General features: G+C 33.0%; 1 protein-coding gene across 1 annotated transcript; it reads left to right on the top strand.

The window, feature by feature from the left end:
- Nucleotides 1–246: 246 nt before the first annotated feature.
- Nucleotides 247–2289, top strand: LOC135955037 (uncharacterized). Its single transcript, XM_065505316.1, has 2 exons — nucleotides 247–344; nucleotides 1551–2289. Exons 1-2 carry the CDS (start codon nucleotides 306–308, stop codon nucleotides 2259–2261), a joined length of 750 nt encoding a protein of 249 aa, XP_065361388.1. The 5' UTR covers nucleotides 247–305; the 3' UTR covers nucleotides 2262–2289.
- Nucleotides 2290–13238: the final 10949 nt, after the last annotated feature.

The following is a 13238-nucleotide window of genomic DNA, read 5'->3' as shown; positions in this document are numbered from 1 at the left end:
AAAAAAATACATTAGATATAGTTGTTCTGATGAATTGAGTGCTTGAGATATGCCGAAGTGTTTTTAATTGTTGTTTTCGTTGTAATTTTAAACAAATATTGATAACACAAAATTTCATTGTCAGTTAAGTTTAATTTAAAAATGCACTTTGTTTAATTAATATATTTTTTTGTAACATTTTATCTTTAATTATTTATGTTTTATCTGAAATTAATTTTATTTGGAGGAAATTGCCAAATTATTTAACAAATTTTCGTTTAAGAATTTTTTAGTTAAAATATTTAGTTGCTTGTACTTAGATCGCAATGAAATTGTATTTAATAACGGCTATAGGACTGTTTATGGTATGAATAATATATTTCGAAATCTTTAAATAAATTAACACGATTTTTAGCATTGAATCTATATAAGGTTTGAGATCGTAAAATTCTTAACACACGTTTTTCATTAAAACTTTTAACCAAAGTATTATTTGATTTTTTTTGATCAAGTTACCTTTGTAAAGCATGTCAATTATGTTCATTTGTTGTTAATCTGATTAAAATGAGTGACCAGAAAAAAGTGCGAACTTAAATTATTAAATATTTTCAACAATACCCAACTTGGTCCTACAAAAATTGGTCAAACAATCAAAGGTCTGCTATCAAACTGTTTCCAATGTTATCAAACAGTACCGGGAGAACTGTCCGTTGATAGAATACCTGTTTCAGGTAGAAGGAATGGTCCACATGATGTTTCTAAAGCCAAAATAATAGAAAGCATTTTCAAAAGAGCTCCCAACACCTCCGGTAGGAAAGCAGTCCGGTTAGGTCAGTACTTGGACTATTTGGTACGAAAAGTTAAAGCCAATACAGGTTTAAAAACATACAAGGCTCAAAAAGTTCCTGGCAGGAACTCTGCTAAAAATTTAGAGGCCAAAGACAATGCTCGGAAAATGAAGTAAAATTTTATACAACAAATATACCTGCTGCATAATGGATGACGAACTATACGTATGAAAAAATGTGGTATTTGTACCATGAGAGGCAATTCCTCCAAACTGCCTGGAGCTGAGGCCAGTAGAGAGATATTGGGCTCTTGTTAAAAGAGAATTGAAGAGCACAAAAAAGGTGTCCAAAAGTGTGGTAGATTTTAAACGGAGATGGACAATCTGTTCGAACAAAGTGACATAAAGCACTATTAAACCATAATGGAAGGGTTTTCGAAAAAAGTTAAAAATTTCATCATTAGTGATTAGAACAATAAAAATATATTTACTTTGTAAATTGTAACAGTAATTTCAATCAAATAAAAAAAGATTCAAAACTGTAAGTTTAGTGGTTTCAAGGGAATGTTGAAGAAAAAACTAAATTTTTGAAAATAAAAACTTGTATTTTATTAATTTAAATTAGAATATCGGTAAAGGTATTTACAATTATATCTGTAACGGTAATTACAGTTATTTCGGTAAGGGTTGATTAGCGGTAACTTGAGTCAACCTTGATATTTTAGGAAAAATCTATTATTAAATCAAAATGGAAAATATATATAACTACCTACTATATTTTCAGCTTTCATCGGTTTGTGCTAAAGTCTATTTACCGGAATTATCCAAAAAGCATGGATCTCTCTACCAAGGCATACGTTTACTCATACAGAGTGAAAAACACAATGCTGAAATGACCTGGAATGATACACAACGTCAAATCGATGAAAATTCTGGCACCCTACAGAAAGTCCTCGATTACATGCACAACTACGAAACGATAATCAATGAAAAACTCAATCAAATCAACAGTTTAGAACAATCCGCTGAAGTCAAAAAGTGTTACAAACAATACGAACGACAAATAGCCCGTTTCAATCGTGATCTGTTAGAAAATTATTTCGTTTGCAAACAGGCTCTCAACACCAGTCTTTCCCAGTTGAAAAATGAAGTTGTGCAGGAAATTCAATATATACATGATGCTGCTGCGGAGATACAGGAATTGGTGTATGTTTGCAATGTGACAGATTTGAAAAGAATCGATCGAGAGAGTCATCATGCTACTGTGACACTTTGTGTTCTCTCAAATTTAGGGGAGATCAATCAACACATGCTGGAAGCGGCTCAAGTTAGTTTGAATATTTTGGCGCGTTTGAGTATCTACCAGGAGGATAATGAACAGTTTGAGGTAACGCAAGGAAGGTCTACAAATATTTGTTTGGATTTTCAGTATTTAAGAGATGAATTTGAAACAATTTATGAGAATGTCATGTTTTGTGTAAGGGAAATTGATTAAGTACTAAATAAAGTTCGCTAACTTTTAATTGCTAATTTGCTGAAACAAATCTTTTTTTAATTAATTAGCTAATTGCATCGTATTTAGGACAAGATTTTTGAATAGGCATAAGATCGTTAACTTTGAATATTCGAGACTTTATGGGGTTACATTGATTGTAACGCAGAGCATGATAGGAAACTGTAATGAAAGCTTAATAACTTGGAATAGAGGAAATATACAGTCATATACTAATGTAAAATTGGTCGGAACGGGAGTATACATCCTAAAAGTGTGAAATGGATCTTTAGCACTGTAATTGAACATATATTTGTGATGGGAGTTTGACACATAGTCCAGCTGAAGGTTCTTTGGATGCATCTTTAGTATAATTGCGATCCTGATCAAGGGAGCACTACGCATGACTTCATTTAAGATTTTGGTCACTGTGATGGACTGGCTTCCAATGGATATGATGGCTTAACAACTGGTTTTGAACTCAGTGGTCAGATGGTACCCCGGTGATTAGTGATGGAATATTTCACACCGAAGACAGTTCTTGGTTTGTTATTTTTCATAATGATTTTTGACCGGCTCAAATGTTCTACCTACCAGATGGCTCTGTAACAGTTTACACTGATAGTTCAGTTTTTGAATAGGCATACGAACGTTAACTTTGAATCATCGAGACTGAATGGGTTTGGATTGAATATCTTGGAAAGATTCGGAAATGTTCTACCTTCCAGATACGATCCTAAACATTGTATACGATCCATAACGTGAATAAGGCCTATATAGTCATGTAAAAGGATCATTGGTGGCATCTTTAGCGATATAATTAAACATATAGTAAAGTATGTTATGATTGTTTGCTGAAACACTATGGAGATCAATTCCTGCTGTAGGTTTTATGGACGCGTCCTTATAAAATTGGAATTCTGATATTATGTAAATGACTTGCACAATTGTGACATGAGCGATGAATCGTATGACATTTAGGAGTAAAAGCGGCTCTGAGAGAATAGTCCCATAGACAGTTGTATAATGAATAAACTAATTACACTGAACAACACAAAAAAAAATTACAAGATCCGATCAATAAATTTTGATAGAGGAGACAAAAAAATAAGACACCTGTATCGGCGTTTTGAAAGTTTACAGCTGAATTTCATTTGAGGGGGGGTTAAAGTTTCCCAACTCTGTTACATTCTTATTGTTAATCGGCATAAGAAACCATGTGATCCTTAAATTTTAGGTATAAAATGTGTTCAGCAAATTTATGTAAAATGTTACGAAGAACATTTTTGTATAATATGTTAACCCTCTAAATCCCCAAGTCTTTATTGTCCTTCTTGTAAAAAATAGCAAAAAAATCCATTAAAACAGGGATTTAGGGGGTTAAAATGTTCCGCAAAAATATTATCCGTGAAATTTTACTATAAGTCCCTGAATACATTAAAACGGAAAATTCATCCAGAAAGTCAGAAATAAGACACAACAAAAGAGAGCCTAGGGTTAATTTCGTATTTATTAAGAATTTTATTTTAAAGTACAGTACAACTTCGACAGTCCGGACATGCGCCAGTCCGGACACTCCAATAATTCGGACGCTTCTATATTTCGGACAACTTAAAATTTTTACCTCTACAATTCGGACAAATTTTATTTTATGTAAGAAAAAAGTTAAATTCCGGGGGTTTCCCGTTTTTAACTCGCATGTTTTGTTATTCATACTTTTATTTACATTTTGCACTATCATTACTTCAGTTTCGGTTCATTTGGATAGGAAATATTCATTAATTACATTTTTTTAGCTCTAGGCAATTCCAATTCTTTTTTTGTCTCCTTGTAATTTTGGGTAAAACTCGGAAATTTTTTTTTTTTGAGTACAGTCAATTGTAATAAAAAAGCTCCCTAAAGTATGCAGAACAAATTTAGATATTTTATTTGCAAATAAATAAGAATAGGCAGGAGTATGCGGTTGGAGAAACATGAAGAACTAACATTAGTAAATGCTACCGGGTGAAGCGGGGCGGTCAACTAGTTTTAAATAAATAAGCAATTTTGTAAAATTATCGATTATTTTTCTAATACCTGCTGTTCATTTCACTTTAAATTTTGTGGTTTGGCCCTTATTTTGGTATTTTCTATTTTGCTTATTGCCGTTGTACAATATATTTAAATTTGTTGTACTTCTTGATTGTAAATTAATAGAGAAGTCTTGTCCAAGGCGATCACATACACTAAAGGAGTGACCAAATCTTAGATTTTAAACACCAACTCCAATTGGCACTTATACTATAATCCATGTCAAAAATAATCCATCAATTATGTCTCCAATTTTCTCAAGTTGGACGTTGTTGCATACATTTTTAAATCAATTTTGGAAAGTCAATGTAGTGTCAGTTAAATTAATTTTGATAACAACACTAAACTACATAGTACTGTTTTCTATCTTATTGGTTCTTGAGTGGATATTTCGCAATACATTGCCACAACGAAATAAAGTATCAGTTAGTAATCAACTGGAACAAGTTAAGTTATCAGCTGCAACAAGTAACAGCTACTTCAAGCTACGACCAAGATTAACACCGACACCAACACATCTTAACGACAATCAAAATTTGCATTAATGAACCACCACAACTGTAGTCTGTCTCAGTTTATAGTTTACATATCCAACAGTAATTTTCATCTCAACATCTACCACAAATACCTGGGCACTAAACAACTGTAGCATCAACTTTTCGAATATCTGCTCCTTCAATCCAAAGTACTGTCAACATTTCCAAATGAATACATCGTATTGACATACAAAACATAAAATAAAGATAAGTTTGCTATTGGGGTTAAACATCTAGAGCATGCCAAGAACAAGCCATATTTTTTTTTTATTTGAATATCGTAGAATTTAGTGCCTAGTTAGCAAATTAGAGCTGAAACGATACCATGGGGTGGATAATGAAGTGCCTCGACAAAAAGTGTAACACGAATTATTTTGCCAATAACATGACGCTTTCTTTCTGATTAAACTATTTTTATGAGATACTCCTCAGTGTTTTTAACTTCTCTTCGAGTTACAGCAACTGCTACTGATTATAGATATTCATAAGACGTAGTTAGTATTGGTAACTCCATTGGTCATGTGGACATTTCGCAACACATTGCCAACATTTGTGTAACAGTGTTCAGTATCAGCAATTTATCGGCAGCAACAATTAAAGTATCAGCTAGTTATCAGCTACAATGAGTATCAGCTACGTCAAGCAAACCAAGATTAACACCGATGCCAATACGCAACACCACACTGACAGCGTCTCTATCAACTTTAGTCTTAACAAACATCAAAATCTGCAATAACGTGCCAACACAATTGTAGTCATCTTCCACAACCAAAACCGCTAATGGATGGGCATATCCAACAGCAATTTTCGTCTCAACATTTATGGATGGATACTATGGATATTCACCACAATCGTATCAATATCTTCTCCAACAATTTAAAGTACCGTCAACATTTCAAAACAAAGTTGAAATACAAAATGAAGTTGAAATAAAAAAAATATTACTTTTAATGGAATTGCACAACTAGATCATCATAAAAACTACCAAATATATGTTTTTAATGTCAGAGTGAAGACTCCAAATTTGCCAACTATGGTCAAAGAGAAAGAAATATTTGGTTTTGTTTATCATTCTCACTGACTTCAGTCATGTTTTATTTACATGTTATTTTCATAGATCTTTAATATCATCGACTATTTCAGCTGTGAAAGGTTTCACCCTATTTACAGAAACATTGGCAAACTTTAACTGTTTACTGCACTGTCTGTTTCAAAGAACACCTGCCCAGGCTCGAATGAAGAAGTTGAATTGCTCATACTCGGCGGTAATCAAACTTATTATGGTCTACGGTTCACTTGTTTGGTCTGTCTTGCAATCACTGGTGGAATGAGTTTTACTTCCCAAGACAGAGTATTTTCTTGATACATTTATGAAATTCATCTACGATAAATCCGCATTAAGGATTCAGGCGGACCAAAGCTTGATCATATTAGTCATGGAGTTCAGAATATCAACCAGAAATGACGGGCTGAAAACTCTGTCCTTCAGGATTACGTGTTATCTCCTTCAATGATAGTTCAATGGGTGATACGGGCACTGACTCAGGAGTTTTCTCCTGAACTTTCGGTATTTCTCAATACCAGTCCATCATTTAAGCTACGTTTCCGCATATACCGTAATCGGCACCGAAAACGAAATTCCATACATTTGCACCGAAAAAAAGTTCGTTTCAGAAATGGGCAACGAAAATTGGGAACGAAACGGCACCGATCAGTAACGAAAAACCTGTCATTTGATAGATTTTGTAAAAAATAATGAAATTCTATTTAATATGCGACATCCAAAATTTTATGCCGCAACGCACCCAACTGAAACGAAAACAATTCAGAAACGAGACGGTGACGAACACCAACGTTTTGCAGTTTCAGTTTTCGTTATCGATGCCGATTACGGTGTATGCGAAAACCCAGCTTTACCCGGATTTGTACCGATTTACACCTTCCCACTCGATTTCCACCTAAACATGATTATAGAAAACAAACCATTAAAATTTTCAAATACCTATAGTTGGAGAACTGAGGAGTGGATGAAAAGTAACATTGCGTTATTGATGTTATCTATAGGGGTTTAAGAAAACAGAACACCGCTTGCAGAATATCGAAATTGAATCTGGATCTATAGTTCATAACAGGACTACGATTAGACTTTCGGTAATCATACTTACTGGGTACATGTCGGAACTTATGGGTTTCTCAGAAGTTGTTTGTCAGGATGAAGAAGAGATCCGACAATGATTAATCTGGTCAGATTTTAAAGAAGCTGTAGATGGTTTCTACAACAGTGGATTTTTTAAGGAGTGTATACGCCTAACATCTAATATAACCTTAGAAAATTTGTTTAAATGATACATTTTCCCATTAAATTGATTGACTGGTAATAAAAATTACACAAAATCGAAATGTACAACATACTTCCAAAGACTACAAAACATTGTGCCGACAACAAATTAATAAATTACACCCCAACGATCGTAATCGAACACAAATTAAAGTATAAAATCTAATCGTTTGCAATCTATGTACTATGTACGAGTAAAACTACTTACAAGCAATAAAATTAAAATGCTGAGAAATTCTTAGAAAATATTTATGAAATCCTTAAGGATCCTTGTTACAAAATAACCACATCATAACTGTCATGTTGTAAAAATCAAAAAGTCAAATCAATACAATTTCACAACACAAAAAAAGAAGGCATAACCTTCAACATGGCAGAGAGAAAAAGTCAATTGAAGGACCACAGACATTGAATTCACACACTCAACCCCGAAACTGTTGTACGAATAGAATTTGTGTGCAGGATTCTGCTTGTTTATTATGTTAGAGGCGTGTTACGCCTGTCAACATTTAAACGTTGGTGGCCGTAGAAACAAAACTCTAATGAGTATCAAACAATAGAAGAGCAATAGAACAATAGCTGCTGGTTGGTTGGCTAAAGTGCTCGAAAAGAAATTCATATTTATGCTTAAATACAAAAAAAAAACACAATAGCGAAACATATTATTGAAAGGATCACTTTGGTTTCTAGTGGTTTTCTTCTTAAAAAACAATGAGAACAATGGATTTGCTTAGATTACCACACATTACTCCACATACTGATATTCATACTCCCTATTTCACATTAACACTTGTTTTAAATATTAAAGAAACAAAGAAACTTATTTCTAAAAGTGAAAAAAAAATATATAAAAATCCTTTAAATAACTACATATTGTTTATGCGATTTGTAAAAACACTGGGCTACAATTGATTCATTACTGTTTTTTATGAAATACAAGTATCTATCTATAAACTATAAAATATTGTGGGCTTTTATTGTCCTTGATAGATTTTCAATTTGCGTGAACCAAAACTAATTTTATTGCTTAATTTTTTAGTTCAAATTGTTTTCTATTTTCATTAATCGATGTCGGCGTTTTTTTTATTGCATTGTCCAGTTTGAAAGTGGAAAATTTTCAATTTGTTTAGCAGACAAAGAAAAGAATTCATTAAAAAGGACAACAATTATTTTTTTAAATGTATGAAAATTATTAACATACATTTTTAATACAGATTTTGGTATCTTCAATTATTTTTTTTTTTAATTTAGTTACGCAACTTTCAGTTTCGTTGCGCGTACAAATAAATCTTAAATGTTTTGTAAACATTTGTAATTTATGATTTAATTTTAGTGAAATAAAAATGAAACTGATTTCCATTAAATGTTTTTTTTTTAATAATGAAAGAATCCGCTAGAAATGGAAATAAATCATTCAATTGTGATGTCTGGGAACAAATACTTAAAACCAAAGCAAATTTTAGTCTGTCAGTAAATGGACTAGGCAAATTAAATACACAAACAAAATACAATTTAAGCTAAAAAAGGTGAAATCCCAGAAATGTCGGTTCTTATAAAAATTTCGGTTCTTATAAATAAAACTAATTGTGATGAATCCAGCTAGAGCAGTAAGCTAAACAGATCTACAGTCTATGATGGACTGTGTGTTTCCGGTATCAATATGTCTAAACATATTGCTGATAAACCTTTGATGGCTGTTTGACTTATTGACCATTTGATGCTATCGTGGGTGGGAATCGCATCTCCTATTTACATTATTATTCCCGAGACGGGTTTGCAGAAATGCTTCAGGCCTCTTTTTATCAACTATTGTTTGAATAGAGATCAACCGCTATTGAGGCAATGCATCTTCAAGAAATTCATATCAAGAAATATGCTTTATGGAATCGAACTCAATTGAAATAAAATGTTGAATTTAATATTGGAAGAACTCTTATAACTAAATCTCGGGATTTTGAACATTTTGTTGGAATTTGATTTGAATGCAAATAGTACATTTTAAACTTTAAAAATATTTGAAAAAATTAAATATTTTTCAAAAACATATGGCTTGAATATATGTATGTTTCCTTTTTACTGGATAATGCTATTGAAATAAAGTGTAAAACAACTGTAATTCAATTGCTTTTCTATAATTCAAGGCTTGAATTACACCTGCCATCAACTTGAATTCCAGTAAAAAATACTTATTGGGTAGTCTGAGCACAAGACTACCGTCTTGTGCTCAGACGTCTTATACTTAGACGGTAGTCTAAGTATAAGACGGTAGTCTGAGTATAAGACGGTAGTCTGAGTATAAGACGGTAGTCTGAGTATAAGACGGTAGTCTGAGTATAAGACGGTAGTCTGAGTATAAGCCGGTACTCTGAGTATAAGACGATAGACTGAGTATAAGACGATAGTCTGAGTATAAGACGGTAGTCTGAGTATAAGACGATAGTCTGAGTATAAGACGGTAGTCTGAGTATAAGACGGTAGTCTGAGTATAAGACGGTAGTCTGAGTATAAGACGGTAGTCTGAGTATAAGACGGTAGTCTGAGTATAAGACGATAGTCTGAGTATAAGACGATAGTCTGAGTATAAGACGGTAGTCTGAGTATAAGACGGTAGTCTGAGTATAAGACGGTAGTCTGAGTATAAGACGGTAGTCTGAGTATAAGACGGTAGTCTGAGTATAAGACGGTAGTCTGAGTATAAGACGGTAGTCTGAGTATAAGACGGTAGTCTGAGTATAAGACGGTAGTCTGAGTATAAGACGGTAGTCTGAGTATAAGACGGTAGTCTGAGTATAAGACGGTATCTTCATTTTTGTTCATTGCTTTATGAAATTTATCGTGAGCACTAGTTTTATGTGTAGTTGTGGAAATAACGCCTTTTGTGGATTGTCCAAATGAATGTTTTGAAAATATTCGTTCTCTTTACATTTAACGATAAATGCTCCCGTCAAATCAATGACATTTTTACAAGACACTAAACTTTCACTCATTTAAAAATATTGTGTTGACTCGTTTACAATTGTTGCAGTCTCGACCAAAGAAGTTCTGCTTTGTTGTTTTTTTGAATTCTAAGTACCTTACAAGATCACTCAATTCAACTTTCGTATTCTGATATTATGGAAATTGATGATAAACTATGTGTGATTTCATCTTCATTGGATGATCGGTAATAGACGAATATAATGTCGGATTCTGGATCATCGTGCAACACCATCTTCTCACCTTTCAAATAATTAGATATGCAATATTTGAATTTAAAACTGATACATTAATAAAGAAAACATCAGAAGAATAAATTCGAAGATCACATGCTGAAAGTCGGTTAGATGATTGACATTTTAAAGACAGGACGATTGGCTCAAAACTGAATTATGAACATTAAATATGTGATTTAGAGATGTTTCACCAAATTCCAGCAACTGTACAATAAATAGTCTGGATAATGATTAAAAGTGGATGAAATACGCCTAAAGGCTCAAAGTGCTTTCAAAGCATTAGTTACATTTTTTAATATATAAAGGAGGAAATCAGTATAACTGAAAACATCTATGCAGCCTTATTGGATCAATTAGAAATCGCTCTTTGTATCTCGAATTTATTTTCCAATATTTGTTTCCAATGATCCTTTTTTTAATACTGATATAAATCACTTGCGTGTGTGGCATTTTGTAGGTGCAAGAGACAATGAGAAATTTTTGGCGTGATTAACAATTAAGTTGTAAACTCTTCCAAATAGCTCTTCCAAAAATTACAAACTCTATAATTAGCGACACCAAATCACGGACGAAACGCCCACAAAACTGCAACTAAAATATTAAACAAACCCGAAAAAAACAAACTGTGAGGTCTTTCTTATACTCAGTTTGTAAAACAAAATCAGGTAAATTGAAATTCTCACAGTTGTAGCTAAAACTGGACACTGAACATAGAGCGAGCGGTAGTTAATTGTTGGTGTATTTAAGAAAGCAACAAAAAAGGAAGTGATTAGCCGACAATACACACAATCATAGAACAAATTAACGAAATAATGAGCGAAAAGAACCACAAGAAACCGGAAAAAACAAAGACTAAAACCCAGTGAAAAAAAGGATATTGTAGTGATAATTAGGATATTAGTTGAGATTTTCAACTCGATATAAGTTTAACATCAATTCAATAGAGTTTTGCATGCGATCAATGTCTTTTGTAAAATAGCCGTGCCAAATTTGTGTAGCAGCAACAGTAATAATGATGATGATGATGCTGCAAAGATCCAGTTACCTACCGTTATTTAGATATGTTATATATTTGTTTGGGCCTGATAAAAGAGCAACTACTACTTATAAACAAATAAACCTACAGATTTAATGTCTGCATTTTAAAAATGCATGACTGCATCTTAATTAAAGATCCTGTAAGAGTTTTTCGGTTTTAGTTTTTTTTTTAACTGATACACAGCATCTTCAAGTCTGCATGTTTTTTGGCAAGAAGACATTGAAACCGAAACTTCATTGTTTAAGTTTTTGATGTCTTTTAAGCTCAATGTAGGTGGTTCTGCCATTTCATCTTAAACACAAAATACATCAAACATCGACGTCATATTTATGACAAAGATTTGTTTAAGGACTTTGTGGCCTTTAAACTATACAACGACCCAGACCCAAGCAATCTGAGCCACCTAACTAACTGATCATTTTATTACTCTCTGTCTCTTTGTGATCACACCCAAACAAATGATGTGTCAATAATTAAAATCAGACTTTTTTGTTGCTGATTTTTTGGAAAATAAGTATTTTTGTAGGCCAAAATTGGTTATAAACAAATTACAGCCTTTAAGGACAAGTATCTCACGCTATGGATGTATATACTTACTAAATATGGGGGTAGAGTGTGTATTTAGTTTCATTTATAAGTATTTAGTACTACAAAATCCTAAAGAGAAAAAGAGTTAAATAAGAAGCTAATGAACTTTAAATTGTTGTGATTTTTAATGATGGATGCTTTTGTAAGAGAAACTTTGTGAATATAAAGCTTTAAAATTTAAATATGAAAATATGTATTGCAAAAAATAATAATAAAAAAAACGTTTAGGGAAAGAATTTAAAACTTTTTAAAGTGAAAGCGTTTCAAGTAAATAACAAAAACTCCAAATGTTGATGCTACATTCTGTGGAAGAGGTATTACTGATTCATCGACAATTATAGCTAATATTATATATTTTCAATTTAATTTTGACTGCAACTCCCCCTTATTCACCATACATTCTTAAACATCAGTAATCCATCTTTCACGAGTTCATCGCCACCCTCTTACCTATCAAATCCAGATACAGAAGAATCTCTCGAACAATTGAAGCAAAGATCCAGTGAGCGATCTTTATAACCCAGTAGAGAAATAATCAAAGCTGCCAAAATGCTGGGTTAAGACTGGGACAACATCTATACGAGGAAAGACAGGTTGTTCTTTTGAAATGTCATCGGATGGATGAGTTATCCTAACTACAACATCATACAGTTGGAGTTTCCTCTAAGATATGTCAGAAAGAACATTCGTGTATACGAAGAGACCATACAGATATATGTTTCCACTGGATAACCAAGATCGGGATGTGAACTGGTTCCGTACATTCCGTACCATCCTCAATTGTTGCCCAGCTTATGATACCCGAAATATACAACTGTCCTTTCAGCCCTACTTCATTTTGACCAATGGAGTTACGAACTTATCCTGTAAAAGAAGCACAATTCTTTGACATTGTCCCTCGAATCAGATTAGTCATTATGAAATTCAATTTGGGTCACTGCAATCAACTGAATGGTTATTTTTTTGATTAATCTGAATCATAGATTTGGCTAAATTGGACCAACGATGCTTATTGGTATAGAACTGTGACTTCTGATAATCTCACAAGAAAAAGTGTAGCGGGCTCAAAATTGACGATCTTCTTCGTCAATTCATGTCAACATCGCACAGTGGGGTAGAATCAAAATTTTTTGGAAATAAATCTGGCATTTCTGAACGGCTGGTCCGATCGGGATAAAATTTGACGTGGGCGTAGCC

Source organism: Calliphora vicina, chromosome 1 (genome assembly GCF_958450345.1).
Source record: "Calliphora vicina chromosome 1, idCalVici1.1, whole genome shotgun sequence".
NCBI lineage: Eukaryota > Metazoa > Arthropoda > Insecta > Diptera > Calliphoridae > Calliphora > Calliphora vicina.
Note: the sequence above shows the minus strand (reverse complement) of the source record. Positions and strands in the feature narration are given on the sequence as shown.